A 21163-nucleotide genomic window follows, 5' to 3' on the forward strand; every position below is an offset into this window, starting at 1 on the left:
TGAGAGGGGGGAAAAAATAAAAGGGACCTAATGGGCAGCTTTTTCAAGCAAAGGGTGGTATGTGTGTGGAATGAGCTGCTAGATGAAGTGGCAGAGACTGGTACAATTGCAGCATTTAACAGGCATCTGGATAGGTATATGAATAGGAAGGGTTTAGAGGGATATGGGCCAAGTGCTTGTAAATGGGAGTAGATTAGGTGAGGATATCTGGTTGGCATGGACGAGTTGGACCGAAGTGTCTGTTTCCGTGCTGTGCATCTCTATGACTCTAAGAGATAGCAGCTTTCCGTATTCAGCCTGTCAAGGCCTCTCAGGATCTTGTATGGCACAGTCAAGTGATCTCAATGTGACAATGCCGCTCCTTTAACAAGGTTATGTTGTTCTTCGTTTGGGGGTTGGAAAGGCAGAGTGGAGAAGTTATACTAGGAGTACTGGACAAACTCTTAGCTCCAGGAATACAATTTATCCTTGCTAATGATATAGCTGATTCACAGGTAGGGATGCTGCCTATTGTGTTTGAAAAGCCAGTGGAAATAGAGGTATTACAGGAAGCATATCCTGGGATTTTTTCCATTCTGTGTGGTAATGAAATCTCAAAGTCACCAGTTAAAACAGGAGAGATCAAAGTGTACAGATAAGAAAGTTGAAGAGGAATTATGAGAGACCCTGTTTGATCAGATGGTTGAGACAAAGCAGGAACAGATAGCTGACAAAGCAGGCATCTTTAGTTCAGAGAAATTAACTGAGTTACAGAAAGATGAGAAACTGAAGCAATTGTATTAAAAAGCATACACAGAAGAAGAATGTAGATGTATTCCGGTGTGTGACTATCTTAAAAATGATGTCTTAATGAGGAAATGGAGACCTTTCACAAGAGACTTAATTGATTTGCATAAACCCCTACCTAAAACAAAAAGTGGGAATCAGTATTTGTTAACAAAAATGGGCATGTCCTTGAGATTTCCAGAAATCATTCCATTGTGCAACATCACAGCTAAAAAGATTATAGAGAAATTACTCAAACTTTACACTAGATATGGACTACCGACAGAGCTACAATCTGATCAAGGGTCAAACTTCACATCAAAAGTATTCAAGGAAATGATGGACAGTTTAGGAATAAAAGAAATTCCTAAACTACTGCATACCATTGAGAATCGCAGTGAGCACTAGAAAGATGGCATCAGACATTAAAGACCATGTTGAGGGCTTAGTCAAAACTAACCAGATGATTGGTATAAAGGAATTCTGTTTGTACTTTTTGCCATCAGAGATGCACCACAAATGAATCGACCAAATTCAGTCCCTTTGAATTAATATTTGGTCATGAGATGAGAGGACCACTAAAATTGATTAAGGTGAAATTAGTAAGTCAGAATTCAGTGACCACATGTTTGGACTCTGTGTCAAATTTTAGGGAATGGCTAAATCAAGTGGGGGAGTTGGCTTGACGGCATTTATAAGTATCACAGCATACAATGAAACTGGAAATGGACAAGAAATAAAAAATTCTCAATTTACTTATCCACTTAATGGTAAGGTCCTAGGGAGTGTTGCTGAACAAAGAGAGCTTGGAGTGCAGTTTCATAGCTCCTTAAAAGTGGAGTCGCAGGTAGATAGGATAGTGAAGAAGGCGTTTGGTATGCTTTCCTTTATTGGTCAGAGTATTGAGTACAGGAGTTGGGAGGTCATGTTGCGGCTGAACAGGACGTTGGTTAGGCCACTGTTGGAATATTGCATGCAATTCTGGTCTCCTTCCTATCGGAAAGATGTTGTGAAACTTGAAAGGGTTCAGAAAAGATTTACAAGGATGTTAGGGTGAGAGGGGAAAGATATAAAAGAGACCTAAGGGGCAACTTTTTCATGCAGAGGGTGGTACATGTATGGAATGAGTTGCCAGAGGATGGTGGAGGCTGGTACAATTGCAACATTTAAGAGGCATTTGGATGGGTATATGAATAGGAAGGGTTTGGAGGGATATGGGCCGGGTGCTGGCAGTTGTGACTAGATTGGGTTGGGATATCTGGTTGGCATGGATGTGCTGTGCCGAAGGGTCTGTTTCCATGCTGTACATCTCTCTGACTCTATGACTCTATAAGATGTTAGTGTTTCTTCAAGTGAAAGGTGAACCTTAAAAAGCAAGGTTAAGTGGACCTTACCAAATGGAAAAGAGATTGAGTAAGGTGTACTACTTGATAGGAACTGCAGACAGAAAGAAATCTCACAGTGTGTCATGTGAATATGCTCAGAAAGTGTTTTGACTGGGAATGAAAGCAAAAGGAGACTATGTTATTGGTTACAACACAAAGTGAAGAGCCAAGTTCTGAGGATTCTGAATTGGACATTCCTCAAATCAGATTGGGCAATGAGGAAGATGTCAAAAAGTGGGTTAAATGATTGAGTTACCTTCCAGAGGAAAATTGAAATGACCTGAAAAGGTTATTGCTATCGCATGGGGAGATATGTGGAAATAAGCTATGTGGGGGTGGCATGGTGGCTCAGTGGTTAGCACTGCTGCCTCACAGCACCAGGGACGCAAGTTCGATTCCCACCTCGGGCGACTGTCTGTATGGAGTTTGCACATTCTCTCCGTATTTGCATGAGTTTCCTCCGGGTGCTCCGGTCCAAAGATATGCAGGTTAGGTGAATTGGCCATGCTAAATTGCCCATAATGTTAGATGCATTTGTCAGGGGTAAATGTAGGGGAATGGGTCTGAGTGGGTTACTCTTCGGAGGGTCGGTGTGGACTTATTGGGCTGAATGGCCGGTTTCCTTACTGTAGGTAATCTAATCTAATCTAAAAAAGCTGGGAAGTACGAACTTAATTATGCATAATGTAGAGATAGGAAATGCAACATCCTTATAGGCATAAACCTCTAAAGTTGGCACAAGTTCAAAAGGAGAGTGAATGCATACTCCAAGATGACAATCAAAGTGAGTTGCAGTGACTAGAGCTCACCCATAGTAATGGTACCAAAACCAAATGGTACCCAACAGTTATGTGTGGACTATCGCAAAGTCAATGCAGTTGCAAAGACTGATGGAGATCTAATTCCACATTTGGAAGACTGAATTGAAAAGCTGGGACAAGCAACTTATATTTCTAAGTTGGACTAGCTCAGAGGATACTGGCAGGTACCTTCATCCGAAAGAGTGAAGCCAATTTCAGCTTTCGTAACGCCAAGTAGACTGTATCCATTTAAAGTCATGCAATTTGGTATGAAAATTGCACGAACCACATTTCAGAGACTAACCAATAATGTAATTTCCAGATCACCCAATTGTGTAGTTTATATCGGTGACCTGGTGATTTTTAGTCACACATGGAAGGAACATAGGCAGCATGTATCAGAATTGTTCAATCAACTTTGGGAGGCAGGCTTAGTGATAAATCTGGCTAAAAGTGAATTTGCCAAAGTCCAAGTCACCTTCCCTGGGCTATGCTATTGAACATGGACAAATGGCCCCATGGAATGCAAAAACAAAGGTAACTGGGGAGTTTCCCATACCATCAACAAAAAGAGCAGTACTATGGTTCCTCAGATTGAGTGTATTTTATCAAACATTCGTCCCAAATTTGAACAGTGTGGCTGCTCCTCTCATAGAATTACTAAAGAAAGGCAAGAATTTTCAGTGGACAGCAGACTATCAGAAGGCATTTGAAAGCCTGAAAGCTGTGTTAACCACTGCCCGAGTGTTAGCCACATCTAATTATGCAAAGCCATTCAAAGTGACTATCGATGCGCGTGATGTGGGTGTCGGTGTTGTGCTCTTGCAGGAAGACGATGAGAAGATAGAAAGACCTATTGGGTATTTCTCCAGGAAATTGAACATTCATCAGCAGAAATAACCTACAGTTGAGAAGGAGAATTTGAGCTTGGTGTTGGCGTTACAACTTTTCAATGTTTATGTTACCAGTACTGTCAGATACACTGGTCATAACCCATTGAAGTTTGTGGAGAAATTTAAGGACAAAGGTTCCAGCCCATTTAGAAGGTGCTTGATGTTGCAGAAATTCAGATTGAAAATTGTGCATGTGGCAGGATGGGATTGCTGATGCATTGTCAAGACTTAGATGAGAAACAGAGGTATTCGGTGATAGGAGTAAATGGACTGAAACAGAATGTAGTAGTGCATATTTGCGCGTTTATAGTCAATGTAAAGTATATGTGTTGTAGTGTACTAACAGTAAGATTAAAGGGTTTTAAATTGAAACCACCTTTGGATATTGACATTTTCTTTTGGGGGGGGAAGGCGTGACAATGCTGCTCCTTTAACAGGGTTATATTGTCCTTGGTCTTTCTTTCAGATGGGTCATAAAGACAAAGGTTCTGATGCATCTGGAAATATCTACTTGAAAAAGTTTTTAAGTGTTTCTTGTACAAGGAAGAGGTTAATTTGGTTTGATTTTAGCAAGCTGGGTTTGTCTGCAACTGCTGGTCAAGTTTTAGCTAGAATCCCTGAGAAGCTACTGGGTACCCAAACAAGCAGTTTCAGGTTGATCCCCTCTCTCTTTCTCTCTCTTGTAAGAACCTGTGTTTGATTTTACCTTTTTTTGCCAAGGGGGTGTTTATGAGGATGCTGCAAGTATTTGGAACAGCATCATTAAGTTGTGATAGAGTCAATTGGGTTTTCAGATAGGTTAAGTTATTCTAAATTTGGTTCTCTTTTGTTTGTGTTTCATTCAGTAGTCTGTAAATAAATTCTGTTTGTTTCCAACTGAGTGGTTGGGCCACCTGCATCACTCCTGGAATAGCCACTATACACCTGCTTTAAAACAACTAGAAAAGTTAAGGTCTTGGCTGTCTTGAAATGTTTTGAGGGGGTCTGGCCTGGTCCATAACATCAGTAACCACCTGGCACTATCATGGCAGACATCAAAGCAGTAAGGTAATTTGAATTTTAATTCTAAAGTTTTCATTGCAGGCCTCAAGGCCTTGATGCTTTGGAAACTCTCCATTTCATATATTTGAGTGGATTCTAGAACAGTAAGAGCGACAAAAAAAAATTCTCCTGTGATTTGGTAATGAACACTCAGTGGAATCTCTTTGCTGACAAGTATTGCTGAACCAATTGATTGATTTATTGTTGTCACATGTACCGAGATACAGTGAAAAGTGTTGTTTTGCATGCTATCCAGGCAGATCATACCATACAAAGTGTCATTGTCGCAGAACAGAGTGCAGAATACAGTGTTACAGCCACAGAGAAGATGCAGAGAGAGAGATCCGAATGAACTTTGAGAGTTCCATTCAGAAGTTTGATAACAACGAGGAAGAAGTTGTTCTGGCGTCTATTTGTACACGTATTAAAACTTTTTTACCTTCTGCCTGATGGAAGAGAGTATAACTGAGTGATTATGTTGGCAGCAGGAAATATAGGTGGAGTCAATGGTGGAAGGTTGGTTTGTGTGATTGACTGGGCTATGTTCACAACTTCCTGTAGTTTCTTGCAGTCTTAGGAGGAGCAGTTGCCTACCATGCTTGATGCATCCAGGTAGGACGCTTTCTGTGGTGCATCTATAAAAATTAGGAACAGTCCTTGTGGAATTTTGTGAGTGGTTCTGTCCACAAGTGAGCAGTGACATACCATTATTGACAGAAATACAACAAAAAACTTCAAGCTTAACATTGAGAGTCGGATCTTGGTTATCTTTTAAATGAGACCTGTATTAATGAATACACAATGACCTTTTGCCTTGGTGCACTAGGAAGAGGAAGGAAGTCAGGAAAGGTGGCTAAAAAGATGGCCTCAAACTTGATGGCAAAGAAGACCATGAGCTCCTTACATTTAAAAGAGGTAATAGAAGAGGAGGCAAATCAACCATTTATTGTGATGATTTGATATTCAGAGAAGCTTGGCATTAACATTGCATTCCAGAAAGAAGTTGACTAGATCATTTGTTTTTCATAGTCTGTATTCCTTGGATTTTGGGGACCTTAGATACTGGTTATATCATGGGAAACAAGGAATTATAAGCGGCCATAAAGGTTTTGTTAAGCAGATATGTCAAAGTGGATGGAAAGGGGTCAAAGATTAGGCAGTTGGGGAATTTTAAATTTCTATGGTTAGTTACTGAGGAAAGAGTTTTTTTTTCTAGTAATAGACCCAGAAGGAAATGGGGTTGGGAAGGGGGATGTAAAGTGTGCAACATAATTTTGGGATCTTGCCAAAAAAAACACAGGATGAATTTCTATTTTTATCCACGATGCTGTACTGATGTTGCTGGTTTAGAGAGTTGTTGAGAAGATTAAAGGTATACTCTAACTAGGAAAATCAAAAGTATCAAACAATTGCTATTCTTTACTTAAACTTTTTAATTGATATGAATAACATATCAATTTGTGGAAATTTGACTTTCCTCCAAGTATGTAACAGCAAACCGCATCTTTTCTCTTTTCATTTTCAGCTAGCAAAGGACCAGACACAAGATCTGATAACGAAAACTACTAAGCTTCAGTCAGAAAAGTGAGTAATATATGTCATTTTCAGGCCACTTTTGGGGGTTCATTTTAACGTTTAGCTCAACCAGGAAATGATTTACATTGCTTATCAATGTTGCTTTGAATATTTCATAAAAATACTTGCACAGTATAATCTGTTTTCTTCTAAGAAGGCTGAATGAAGGATGGTCATTCTCAAAACACAAACGAATGGGTCATAAGTTGTTTATACATCAACGTATTAGTCCTGAGGATTCCTTTTGAACCTATAGTTCAATTAGGGACTAGTGGCACACTTGATGGTGGGGCAGTTAGCAGAAAAATAAACTCTTTGTCAGAGAATGTGAACTAAACTGTCTGCTGGAATAAACAAATGACACAATTGTGCCATTTCTTCACAATACTTTTACCTAAGTTTTTATATGCCCACAGGTATGCTAGCGGTTACTTCAGATATTAGATGTAGTAGCTATGACTACAGGATAACTTAGCTGGAACTAGCTGTATGAAATATGATTCTGGCACTCTTTTTGTTTTCAAGATTAAATCTGGACTGCAGAAAGTGTGATGTCATATCACTTCAGGTGCTGGTTTCCTGAATTCAGTCACAATTCTAAATCGAATGCCTTGCTTTGAATTGATTTAGTTTTGAAACAGAGCATTAGAGTGAATTAACGGGTTTCTGCTTGCTTTGCAATACACATGTGTTTGCATTAAAGTAGTGCCTATGAATGGCATGTCACATTTGCAGTAGGAATCGCTGTTGGCTGGGCCTTTTCTTCCTGGAGCATCAGCTACTCGGGTTTATAAAATCATGAGGGGCATGGATAGGGCCAAAGTCATTTTCCCAGGATAGGGGAGTCCAAAACTAGAGGGCATGGGTTTAAGGTAAGAGGGGAAAGTTTTTAAAGGGGCCTGAGGAACAACGTGTATGGAATGAGCTGCCAGAGGAAGTGATACAAGCAGGTAAAATTTGAACATTTAAAAGGCACTGGATGGGTACATGAATAGGAGGGTTTAGTGGTATTTGGGCCAAATGCTGGTAAATGGGACAAGATCAGTTTAAGATATCTGGTCGGCATGGACAAATTTGAGCTAAGGGTCTGTTTCTGTGCTGTATAACTCTGTGACTCTATGACTCGATAACTAAACCTAAACAAAAAGATTCTGTCCTAACTTGTTGTAATCAAAAGACTGTAAAAATTGCAAATAGTTGTCAAAAATAGACTTTTTCTGATCTGATTATGTGTGCAAGATAATACTCAGCAGGTGGTGGACACATCACAGAAGGATGTTCAACTGCATTTATTAGACATTTGATCTAATATATTTGAGCTTAGAATGCATTGAAGATCAAAGAGTTTACAAAATCCTAAAGACATAGGTTTTTTTAATTTTTTGTGGGTTTTGGCCACCTTGCTGCATCAGGTATACTGGAGGAATTTATTCAGGGAGTTTTTGAGCTTTATATCTGGTTAAAGCACAGTCTGTGGTTAATGCTAGGATAAGTAGAGTTAGTCTCAGGGCTCCTGGGTTAAGGTTGAAGCATTGACTGAATTTCCAGCTCCTCATTACTAATCAAGTGCCTTTGCCAGAAGGGTGTGCATGCACATGTACATTACATCTATGCATCTGGCTGGCTATGACACTACCACTTATGAAAAATGTGCCAAGGATCATGAGTGAGAAATTGACATTTGGATGAGCTACAAAAAGTTGAGAGATCATATCAAACTAAGCAGTAAACTTTTACCAACGATAAATAAACTGTTTAAACTGTTAATTTTTGAACTAAATTCTACTTATTTTAAGTTTACTTTCCATCAACATGAGTGCTAAAACAAAAATTGTGAGTTAGTAGAAAAACAGATAACATAATATTCTGGAACACTCTGTTACACTGGTCAGCAGAATGCTAGTTTATGCTCTAAGTCCCTTATATTAACCATGTCATCCAAGATAAAAATGAAGCACTTTGCTACAAAGTGTATGAGTAAACCAACAGAGAAAGGGAAAATATTTTTCAAGAAGCAGATACTCAAACTGCTAAATTGCTGCTCGACAGATTTTTTAAAAGTTATGTTTATTGTTCCTTACAGTAAACCTATTTCTACAATGCTTTTTATAATTTTTCAAACTTAAGCTTAATATTTAATATTCAGAGACATAAATGTTAAATCTCTCTAATCATTGAACAAAACAAATTAGTTTCAAGATAGTTTGTACACCTTGTGATGCCAAAGCCATTGCAATGGCAACTAGGAATGGGCAATAAATGTTGGCCAGCCCGCAACGGACATATCCATACAAGAATTAAAATAAAACAGAATTATGACAAATCCTCAGTCTATTTTGGAGTAGTTGATCTCTACAGTACGTATCTTGTCAATAGCAACTTCAGACACAGAGATCTTCAAAGATCATTATTAAAGGAGATGGGGTGAAAAGAGTAACTCTGCTGTCAAGAAAAACCTGGAAAATTTAAATTCAAATTGTACACAACCCACCTTTCTGCATATATAAAAGTAAGTTACATCTGTCTGCCGTACATATGAGAACACATCATTTTTCAAATATCCATTGTTATAAATTTAAGTAATGAAGTGAGGATTTCTCCATTGTTTTCCCCATTCTGCATTTCTCCTTAACCAATCAGAGTCAACTTGCACGGTTAAACTTTTTTCCCAGCTGAGTAGTTAACTGCCAATCATTACTTCATGATGCAGTCTCCATGGCAACCGTGGAGTTTGTAACTGTTAACTGCGGGCATAAAGTAAGAAAAAGCCAATGTGTACATTTGTGGTTTGTTTCATCAGATGTCCTGAAACAGATTAAGTGCAGCAATCTACAGATTATCAGAGGTCTACTGTCTTGCAGTGTGTAATTTTTTTTCACCTTTAGTGTATCTGTCAACTACTGATTACAATTCTTATATCCAAACTTACTTAATATTCTAAAGAAGGTAGGAGGTTGGAAGTGGTTGAATGAAATGATTGAGTAATGTATTTGCCAATAGGTTCCTCAGAGTTTAACAGAAAATACCCATTTAATCTTTGAATTGTGTATTACTTTGTTACAGCTCTGTGATTGCTAATCAACAAATACCTTTCTGAATTGTTGTTTCTCACGTTAGTTTCATACTGAAAATAATTGTAAAAGCAAACAATATCAGTACTTTTGGAAATGCAGTCAGTTTGATATGAGAAATTATTGTAATGTTTATGTCTTAGAATATCATACAATTTGTCTTTCAGCTGTTTGTTAAGGGAAAGAATCAGATTATTAAATCAAAGTTAGAAACTGGAAGCATTAAATTAATATTTTCTAATACTGTTATCCTCAAATCTTCTGTCTTAAAGAAAATCAGATCAAATACACAGAGCAACAGTTTGGATCAAGAATAAAATTATTTTTTCTGTGTGTTTTATAAATTCAGGGTTAGTGCAGCTGAATAAAGATGCATTTTGTGAAAGGTTTTTGTTTTTCATTCATGACAATTCATGAGAAATACTAATCTGAAGGGAAAGCCCAAATGTATACTGTAATAAGGAGATTGTTGATTGGTTGGCAAGTGGACTCTGATTGATAGAATCTTTGGAGTGAAGGACCTCTTCATCAAGAAATGTTTTTAATAAGCACAAGTGCACCACACTGAATGCTCGACTGACAATCCACAAATTGGTTGCCAGTGTAACTCTTTGCGCACTGAAGATTTTTCAGAATTACATATATTGTTGAATACTGTATTTTGAGGTTTGCAAGCCCAGGCCCTGTTCCTGACTGACTAAAAGAACATGTAAACACTGTGCTTATTTCAACTCAGCACAATAGTTGAGAGCCATACAGCAGTTCGTTTCTCAGGGCAACGCTTTAACTAATCAGAGTCAACCTGTATGGTTAAATGTTTTTTAACAACTGAACAGTTAACTGCCTTCAACATTTCATGATGCAGTCTCCATGGCAACCTTTCTACAAATTGTAATCTACTAGACAACCAATCAGCATTCTCCTTTTAAACAGGATAAATGTTGTTTTCTTTTTTACATTGGTATTTCTTGGGAATTGACCTGATAAGTTTCAAGACAAGAAGCTTCCATAAAATATCAATTTTTCAACAATACTCAAGCTCTGTATTAACAACCAACTACTATTTTAAGTGCCTTTATTAAATATGATCCCAAAACTTATGCAAGTGTTTAATATGTGCAGAGTAGCATTATGTTTCACCATTTAAAAGCAAATGAGAAGGAATGATAAAGCTATATTCTTGTGTGAACCATTTTGTTGTAATTTATTAACACATTTTTGTGATTAGATGCAGTAAACCCAAGGTGCACAAATGTAATTTTTCCTTTAAATACCTCTTGAAGTTCATCCACTACATGTTATCATTTTTCTTTTACTGGCACTGAACGTCACAGATCAGACATGGGTGGCATTTTTTGCTGCCTCCCACCACAGTCATCTTAGTATCAAAGCCATAACCTGAAGTTGATTATTTGATTTTAATTTGCCACTGAAATTTATAATTGAGGCTGGAATTTAGGTTCTAGGCTGACATCCTTATCAAAACAAAAATAATAAATTGTTATTAGATTGCAACTTTTGATATAATTGGTTGGTGTAAATCTGCTCTGTTGACTATGCACTTTGAATTGTCCTAAAATACATCACTATTTTTTGCAGCGTTAGCAGAAGCTGAGGGGTAGCACTGTTACGTATGAATCAAAAGATGAATAAATCTCATTTGATTAATTTTTCTAAAACTAATTTTCCAAAATTGTTGTTACTTGTTCTGTTAGAAGAGAAATTGAACATTCTGGCCAAAAGACCTGGATAACAAAGTGAAGCGTAGGGTGCTTGTGGGTTTAATTTCAGGTTTGACCCTCTGTGCATTATGTGACTCAAAAACAGTTAGCCACCAAACAGGAAACCAGTAAACTTTAAGTGTCCCAGGTACCTATCTGATAAATGCATTGGAATGTGTATTGTATCTGCAAAAAAGGTACACTATTTGAAATTCCTGTACAAATTGGAAGAGCTTGTAATAAGAAGCTTCTGTTGCCTTTAAAATTGGTTCAGTCTAAATGTACTACTGTAACATAAAATGAGGACTGAAGTTTTGGAATAGCAGCACCCCAGGTTTTGCACCAGTGAGAATCAGCTAACGTGGCACATATTAAAAATGCAACCATGGCAGTTGTGTTGAGTATAGCCTGAAAGAAAATGCATTATTCTGAAATTTGATTAATTCGTTGTGGCTATACACGTTTGTCTTGTTTTCATTGAAGGTAACCACATTTCTGTGCGCTATCATTCTTGGCCCAGTATCTGCAGAATGCATTACTCAACCAGGGGATTGACAGCTGATTGCACAATACTGCACATATGAACTGCTTAGCAAAGAGACCAAAGATGTATGTGCATTGATCTCCATCTGAGCCAGTTAATTTTTAATAAGAAAGCATGAGCATACACCTAACACAAAAACAATTTTGAAATAAGCACTCAAGCAACTTGACACTCCAGAACTTTTCACCAAGCTGAAGTTAGACCACAATTTATTGAAAACACTATTTTATCCTGGCATATTGATGCTAAAATACAGTGACGGGCAGTCTTACAATCGCTTGCTCCTGGACACTATGTATCTGACTTTGCATTTATTTGAATTGCTGTGTAATATCCATAATGAAGTTTGAAAGGTGAAGAAATTCGTCATATTATGCTTCAATCAGATACTTTTTATAATTTGACAATTACCTTAACATACTAGTAAGTGCCTATTTTAACAGTCATACTGTGCATTAAATTTTTACTGTCACCAAATACAGCACGGTGGTAAAAACAATGACTGCAGATGCTGGAAACCAGATTCTGGATCAGTGGTGCTGGAAGAGCACAGCAATTCAGGCAGCATCCGAGGACAGGCAAAATCGACGTTTCGGGCAAAAGCCCTTCATCAGGAAAGGCCCGAAACGTCGATTTTGCCTGTCCTCGGATGCTGCCTGAATTGCTGTGCTCTTCCAGCACCACTGATCCAGAAATACAGCACGGTGCCTATTAATGTGGAATGGGACAGTTTTCTAATATTTGTAGCCAGTTTTTACTCTCACCTTGCTCTTTAACAAGCATTAACCTTTGCTGGTATTTGATTGCATTAATCCAAGTCATATCTTGATATGACTTACCGAAATTGCTATTGTTTACATGTATATTGTCAGACTAGTCAACTGCCAGGAGTATCAGCACAGTACAGTATTTGGTGTTTTCCTCTACTGACTTAAATATTTGTTTTCCCACAAGGCTTACTACACAACCGATTAGTTGAAGAGTTTGCCTACATTTTCTTCTCCAAATTTCCAGGCCCACTGGCATTATTTACAACACTATTTTTTTAATACTTCATTCATAGTATGTAAGTTTTTTGTTTTATTCACTCATGGGACATGGGCATTGCTGGCTGGCCAGCATTTATTTCCTGGTTCAAGCCACCGTTGAGGAGGTGCTGGTGAGCTGCCTTCTTGAACTGCTGTAATCCATGTCCTGTAGGTTGACCCAAAATGCCCTGAGAGAGGAAATTCCAGTGAAGGAACAGTGATATATTTCTAATTCAGAGTAGTGAGTGGCTTGGAGGAGAACTTGCAGGCAGAGGTGTTCCCTTGTCCTTCTAGATGGATGTGACTGTGGGTTTGGAAGATGCTGTCGAAGGATTTTTAGTGAATTTCTACAGTGCATCTTTTAAACTGCACAGACTGCTGTTACTGAATGTCAGTTGAGGAGGAGTGAATACTTGTCCATATAGTGCCAATCAAGTGAGCTGCTTTGTCTTGGACAGTGTCAAGCTTCTTGACGGTTGTTGGGACTGCAATCATCCAGGTAAGTGGGGAGTATTCCGTCACACTCCTGGCTTGAGCCTTTTAGGTGGTGGACAGACTTTGGAGTGTTAGGAGGTGAATTACTTGCTGCAGTATTCTTTGCCTCACTGTTGTCGCCACTGTATTTGTTTTGGTAGCCCAGTTGAGTTTCTGGTCAATGGTTAACCCCCCCACCCCATTACAGATTTGGCACGGCATGGTGGCTCATTGGTTCGCACTGCTGTCTCACCATGCCAGGAACCAAGGTTCGATTCCACCCTCACGTGACCGTCTGTGTGGAGTTTGCACATTTCCCCACATCTGCTTGAGTTTCCTCTGGTTTCCTCCCACAGTCTAAAGATGTGCAAGTTAGGTGGATTGGCCATGGAAAATCCAGAGCTACAGGGATAGGGGTAAGGGGGGAGGGTTGATGTGGGCTCGATGGGCCGAATGGCCTGCTCCCACACTGTAGGGATTCTCTGGTTTTATGAGAAATAAGAGGTGAGTTCAAAAAGATGAAAATTAATGGGAATGCTATACAGATCAGTCTCTGAATTGTTCATGAATGGCAACTAGCAGCTGTTGTTGACAATGGATCAATCCATTTTCAAGCAATTGAATAAATTCAAGATAATCAGGCAGAGTCAATGTGGGTTTTAAAAGATAAATTATGTTTGACCAGTTGGAGAATTTGAGGAGATAACATGCTCTGGATAATGCTGAGTAGATGGATGCCCTGTACTTGTATTTCCAGAAGGCATTTGATAAGATGCCACATCAAAGCTTATTGCAGAAAATAAAAACTCAGAGAGGAGGTAGGATTTTGATGCAGATAAAAGAATTGGCTGGCTAACAGGAAGTGAAGGGTAGGTTTTAAATGGGTCATTTTCAAGTTGGCACAATGTAACGAGTGGTATGCCATAGGGCTTGTGTCTACTGTTTATATTTATACAAATGACAACTGGTGAAGAACAAAGTATGGTTACCAGATGTTCTGACGGCACAAAGATAGATAGGAAAGTAAGTTCTGAAGAGACCACAGGAAGGTTACTAAAGAACATTGATATATTGAGTGAGGGAGCACCTATGTGACAATATGTGAAATTGTCTATTTTGGCAGGAAGAAGAAATAAAAATTACAAAATTATGAGAGGTTACAGAACTCTGAGATGCAAGAGAATCTAGGTGTCCATTTGGATGAATTGCTAAAGGTACAACAGAAATTAGGAAAGCTAATAGAATGTTATCATTTATCACAAGGGGAATTGAATAGAAAAGTAACAAAGTTGTACTTCAGTTACGCAAAGCACCACTGAGACTAAATCTGGAGTACAGTATACAATATTGGTCATTTTATTTAAGGGAGGATTGAATATATTCCCGTCAGTTCAGAAAATGAAGGATCAGATGCATTACAGGCAGTTCAAAGATGGTTTATTAGGCTGATATCTAGAATGGGTAAGGTGCCTTATGAGGAAAGGTTAGACAGGTTAGGTTTGTATTTGTTAGAATTTATAAGGGTAAGATGCAATTTGATTTGAAATATTTAAATCCCAAGGGGTCTTGATAGGATAGACATTTTCCATCTTCTGGGAGAATGTATAACTAGGAGTCATTGTTTAAAAATCAGGGATTACCCATTTAAAATAGAAATGGGTCAAAAGGTTTTCTGGGTCTTGAGCCTTTGGAATTCTCTTCCTTAAAAAGTGGTGCAAGTAGAATCCTTGAATATTTTAAAGGCAGAAATAGATGGGGTTGAAAAGTTATCAGGTGTAGTTGAGAATCTGGATTTGAGCTAGTAATCGTATCCAGCAATAATCTTGTTGAATGGTTGAGCAGGCTACAGGGGCTGAATTATCTGTGCCCAACTCTGTTTCTGATTCATTTGTTTGTATGCCTCCCTACATTGGCCTTTTCCAGGTAGGTGACCATATCCTTTCACTACTTCCTGACTGAAGGGTGAACCATTCATTCACTATTGTACCAACGCTCTATCGTGTTATTACCCAAACACTAGCAAATGAATTAAATTGGTAGGAATTGATGGCCCTCCAGTGGTCCTATCTTTCCTTCGCCCCCATTCTGTGCACATTAAGTTTGGGAGACTTTGTAATCTTGGCATCATTGGTCACATATCTGTTTTACTAATGTGTTTTACTAATGTTTTACCCAATGTGGATGTTTTCTCTTTCTTGAGACAATTTTTCATATTTTTGAATTAAAGTTTGTGTTTTTAATTTTTAGATTGAACACCGTGTTAGAATTCAGTGTTATCAAGCATTATTTTCTCCCCAGAGTCTTTAAAGTTCATTATGATCATTATTTGGGTTTTAATTTTCTTATTTATATGCCTTTAAATCTTGATAAGATTGTTAATCCTGAAACATACTGGTATTTTATCACCACTTAGATTTTGATTTTCTTGATCTAAGCGAATATTATGTACTGTAACTGTTCAAGTTATAACTTATAGTATGTAGCAATGTTATCAGATGCAGACAGCCAGTTTATTTATGAAGGTCTACCAATATTTATCTTCAGAAAGTAAAACCAACTTACTCCCTTTTAATTGAATTCCTGCAATACTTCACTGTCTTTGAAGGTTATCAGGGACTTTTCTACTGTTTTTTTTTCTGACGTGGTTTCATTAAACAAATCCTAAATGTAATAAGCTGTAGTTCTTCTCTCAACCAAAAGGTATTGTAGCTTCCTCTGTCCATGTAATTTGTAACTTTCAACCATTTAATCTGCAAAGCAATTTAATGTGTGAATAACTTCACAATGTTATGTTGAATGGTGTTGTTCCTGTCCTCCCAGAGAGTTGTAACTTGTTTCAGGCATAGTTATATCAGCTGCATCAATGAAATGGCCTTAATTCAGGCATAAACCTAGACAATGTGTATTGGCATTATGCTTTACCATGGAAAGCATTAATAAAATAAGTTTATCTTCATTAAATATATGTCAGACACTCAATATTAGTAGACTGGGAACTCAGCCAAAATAATTCTTGCTCTTACAGTCACGATGCAGTCAATGTGCAATATATTTCTAATACTGTATTAAGAAACTCTCCACAGCTTAAACCATTCAGGTGAGTACTGGAGATCCAACTGTCTTCTACTGTTTCACCAATGACACTCCCTTCGTCATGAAGACAGAAATTGACTGCTGCTTGATCGTTGTTCAACTCTACTCTTCAGATAATAGAACAGTTCCTGGATGGAACAGTTCATGCTCACATAGTGAGATCTTGATAATATCCAAACTTTTAGTTATGCATTATAAATAGCATTCGTGCCATACAAGTGGAACACTAGGAGCAAGAAATGACCTTGTTTTGACAATCAATTACATTACTTTCATTGAAACCCCACTATCAACGTTTTGACCACAAATATAACTAGATCATTTCATACTTTGAACAATATTCAAACTTAAACTGAGAAGTGGCTAATAATGCACAGAAGTTAGGCAATGACCATCATCAACAGGAGTGAATCCAACCATCCCCTCAGCATGAAATTACTATTGCTGTATCCTCCACTATCAAAATCCTGAGCCTTTATCAGAAACCAAAGTGATCAGCCATTTAAGTATTGTAGTTACAAGAGCAGGTGAGATGCTGGGAGTTCTGTGTTGAGTAGTTCACTTCCTGATTCCACAAAGCTTGGTCACCATCTGCAGGACCCAAGTCAGGAATATGATGGAATACTCTGCATTTGCTAGACATGTGCCATTCCTACACACTCAAGAACCTTGACGATGGCCAGGCCAAAACAACTCGATTGGCATACCATGTAACATCTTGAATATTTGCTCCCTCCACAACCATTTCTGTAATGGCAGCAATATTTACTATCGAAAAGATGCTTTACAGCAACTCACAAGGCTTCTTTAACAACAACTTCATGATTTTTACCACCTCGAAGGACAATAGCAGCAGATGCATGGTTGGAAGTTCCATGCCACATATCATCTTGCAATCATTAATTGCACATTCCATGCCACATACCATTTTGACTTGAAGCAATATTGCTGTTCCTTCACTGTTGTTGGGTCATAATGCTGGAACTCCTTCCTTAACAACACTGTTGATGTACCTACATTACATGGACTGCAGCAATTTGGGAAGATGGTTTGAATTTGGCTCTAATTGCCCTTGAGAAGGTGGGAATGAGCTACCTTCTTGATCTACAGCAATCACTGTAATTGCACACCAGATTGCTGTTGATGTAGGGACTAAGTTATTCAAATGATGGATGGGCTGACAGTCAAGCAAGTTTGTGAAGGTTTGTAGCTCAGGTTGAGGTTTAGGGTGTAGGTTTGCTCACTGAGCTGTAGGTTTGATATCCAGACGTTTCATTACCTGGCTAGGTAACATCATCAGTGGCGACCTCCAAGTGAAGCGAAGCTGTTGTCTCCTGCTTTCTATTTATATCTTTCTCCAGGATGGGGTTCCTGGGGTTTGTGATGATGTCATTTCCTGTTCGTTTTCTGAGGGGTTGATAGATGGCATCTAGATCTATGTGCTTGTTTATGGCGTTGTGGTTGGAGTGCCAGGCCTCTAGGAATTCTCTGGCATGTCTTTGCTTAGCCTGTCCCAGGATGTTGTCCCAGTCGCAGGAAATAAAATTACATATCTCCTAAGAAAATTACACAATTCCGGACAATTAGACAAGACGGAATTCCAGAAAATGAAACCCGACGGGACAAACACCCCACGATTCTACAGACTACCAAGAATCCATAAACAAGGAGCCCCCCTCAGACCTATAGTCTCACTACATGGAACACCAACTTACAGACTGGCCAAAGAGCTACACGCAAGACTGAAGTACCTAGTAGAAGAGTCACAGCACTCTACCCGGGAATTCCTAAAAATCATCAAAAACACCAAAATAGAGGAAGACGAAGCAATGATCTCATTCGACGTAACAGCACTGTTCACCTCAATCAACATCGACCTGGCAAAAGAAACACTCGCCACACTTTTAGAACAGACCATCACACACACCCCAACCACCATCAATCACATTACCAAAGAAAACATCATGAAGCTAGTGAACCTGTGCCTCTCCACCCTCTTCACTTTCAACAACATAGTCTACAAACAAACCAACGGCACACCCATGGGATCTCCGCTATCAGCATTCATAGCAGAAGCGGTAATGCAAAGGCTAGAACAAACAGCCCTACCAATCATCAAACCAAAAATCTGGGTTCGCTATGTAGATGACACCTTTGTCATCACAAAACGAAACAAGATAGAAGAGACATTTAACATCATCAATAACACCCTCACAGGCATAAAGTTCACCAAGGCGGAAGAAACTGACAACAAACTCGCATTTCTGGACGTCATAGTAGAAAGAAAGGACAACGGAGAACTACAAACCTGCGTATACAGAAAACCTACAAACACTGACCAAATACTCAACTACACCAGCAACCATCCCAACACACACAAACGAAGCTGTATCAGAACACTATTCCAATGAGCCACCACACACTGCAGCACAGACGAACTTCGAAAAACAGAGGAGAACCGCCTATACGACGTATTCAAGAAGAACGGATACTCAAAAAACACTGCGCAGATTCCTCAAGAACAAACCATGACAAGCAGACAAAATACAGCCAGAAACCCTAACCACCTTACCATATATCAAAGAAGTTTCAGAAATGAAAGCCAGACTACTGAGACCCCTTGGAATCCTAGTAGCACACAAACCCACCAACATTCTCAAACAAAAACTAACAAACTTAAAAGACTCAGTACAACCCATGGACAAAACCAACGTCATCTACAAAATTCCATGCAAGGACTGCCACAAACACTACATAGGACAAACAGGAAGAAAGTTAGCCACCAGGATACATGAACATCAGCTAGCCACAAAAAGACACGATCCCCTCTCCCTCAGAGCCCTACACACGGATGAAAAAAAACACCATTTTGACTGGGACAACACATCTATCCTGGGACAGGCTAAGCAAAGACATGCCAGAGTATTCCTAGAGGCCTGGCACTCCAACCACAACGCCATAAACAAGCACATAGATCTAGATGCCATCTATCAACCCCTCAGAAAACGAACAGGAAATGACATCACCACAAACCCCAGGAACCCCATCCAGGAGAAAGATATAAATAGAAAGCAGGAGACAACAGCTTCGCTTCACTTGGAGGTCGCCACTGATGATGTTACCTAGCCAGGTAATGAAAGGACTGGATATCAAACCTACAGCTCAGTGAGCAAACCTACACCCTAAAGTCAAGCAAGTAACCAGACCAGAGTCCAACCTTAGATGTGATTACGCAATAGACAACATTTGCCATATAATCTTGAGCATACGAAGAAATACACTGACAAATTATTTAGAATTGCTTGTCAAGCTTGCAGTATGGTACACTTGTGTGTACTGGAAGCTATGTATTATTAATACACATGGCCTTGTTCTTTGCCATCAGAAAGAATATGCACTTGCGCTGTAGCTGTTTCCACTCAAGAAAAATAGGTAACAGCTATTCAATGGTTCATTTCTCACAGTGCTACCCTAAACTGAGTCAAACTGCTTGTTTTAAAATTTAAACAAAGTCTGGCTGTTCACTGTCAGTTAACGTTATTTGGTGCATTCTCTATGGCAATATCACTATGAATTAAAGTCCACTTGCCAACTAATCAGTAGTGTCGTATAAATATTAGCTTTCCTGTTGAATTGACATTCTTGCAAATTGTTCTGAGAAGTGCAGGACAAAAAGCTTCTCATTATTTATTTAAGCATATTAGATGCATTAAAATATCAATATTGAGCCAGTGGAGTGAGGTACATTTAACACTTTATCAATTAACACTGCAAATACACATATAGGATTATGCACAGTACAATTCACCACAGCATAAGAAGGAAGTTCTAACTATTGAAAGCACACAGAAGAAGGCAATCAAAATAACTGAGGGAATAAAGTGCTGGAAGGATTAGATTGCAATGATCGATTTCGAGAACTGAGCATGTTCTCACTTGATGAGTAAACGTTGAAGTGACATAATTACTGTTTTTAGCACTCTAAAGATGATGTAGATCATGATGAGCTGTCTCAGCATGTCTACAACTGTATAACAGAGGACTAGCAGAGCAGATCAAGCTCCCTACGGAGACTGTAGGATTGGATTATGTTGATTCATTCAAGTACACACTGTTGCATTAGGTTATAATCGGAAGGGAAATCCCTTGTTAGTGAAATCCCTCTTCCGTTGCATAAAACCTAAAGCCAGTTGCTAAGCTCACAATATTATACTTTCGAAAGCCAGTTGATGTAAGATGATGCCAGATCCCATTCTTTACAAAGTCTTATGTTTTCGTTTTGTATAGTGGAAGATTACAAGAAATATTTCTTACCCATGATTTTGGTAAATGTCTCTTCTTAAACAAAAATGTAATCAACCTGTTTACACCTATATTGACACCCCTTCATGGCTAGCACATACTGAGGTGGAACTTGAACCTGAACCTTCTAACTGCAATATGCAAAGAAGGAGCAGGAGCAAAGCATTCAGTACATCAAGCCTGTTCTGCCATTTAATACAATCATGGTGGATATATTTGTAATCTCAAATCCATCATCCTGCCTACCTTGATAACCTTTCACCTGTTTGCTTATCAAGAATCTATCCATGACTGCCTTAGACATATTCAAACACTGTGCTCCCACCATATTTCAGGGGAAGAGTGCAAATGACAGCTGGCCTTCTGTGAGAAAATATTTTGCCCCATCTCTGTTTTAAATGGATGACCTCTTATTTTTTAAAGTGATCCCCTGTTCCAGATTCTCCCACAAAAAGAAATATCCTTTTTGCA

General features: G+C 38.7%; 1 protein-coding gene across 1 annotated transcript in view; it reads left to right on the forward strand.

Annotated features, from left to right (window-relative positions):
- The window catches only part of cog6 (component of oligomeric golgi complex 6), a 116310-nt gene that overhangs the window by 25065 nt on the left and 70082 nt on the right, over positions 1-21163 (forward strand). The window contains exon 4 of the mRNA XM_043692125.2: positions 6410-6468. Coding sequence (XP_043548060.2) covers positions 6410-6468 — 59 coding nt within the window. The remainder of the gene's footprint in view (positions 1-6409; positions 6469-21163) is intronic.

This window comes from Chiloscyllium plagiosum, unplaced genomic scaffold (genome assembly GCF_037043375.1).
Source record: "Chiloscyllium plagiosum isolate Xiang-an unplaced genomic scaffold, Cpla_swu_hap1 HiC_scaffold_6, whole genome shotgun sequence".
Classification (NCBI taxonomy): domain Eukaryota; kingdom Metazoa; phylum Chordata; class Chondrichthyes; order Orectolobiformes; family Hemiscylliidae; genus Chiloscyllium; species Chiloscyllium plagiosum.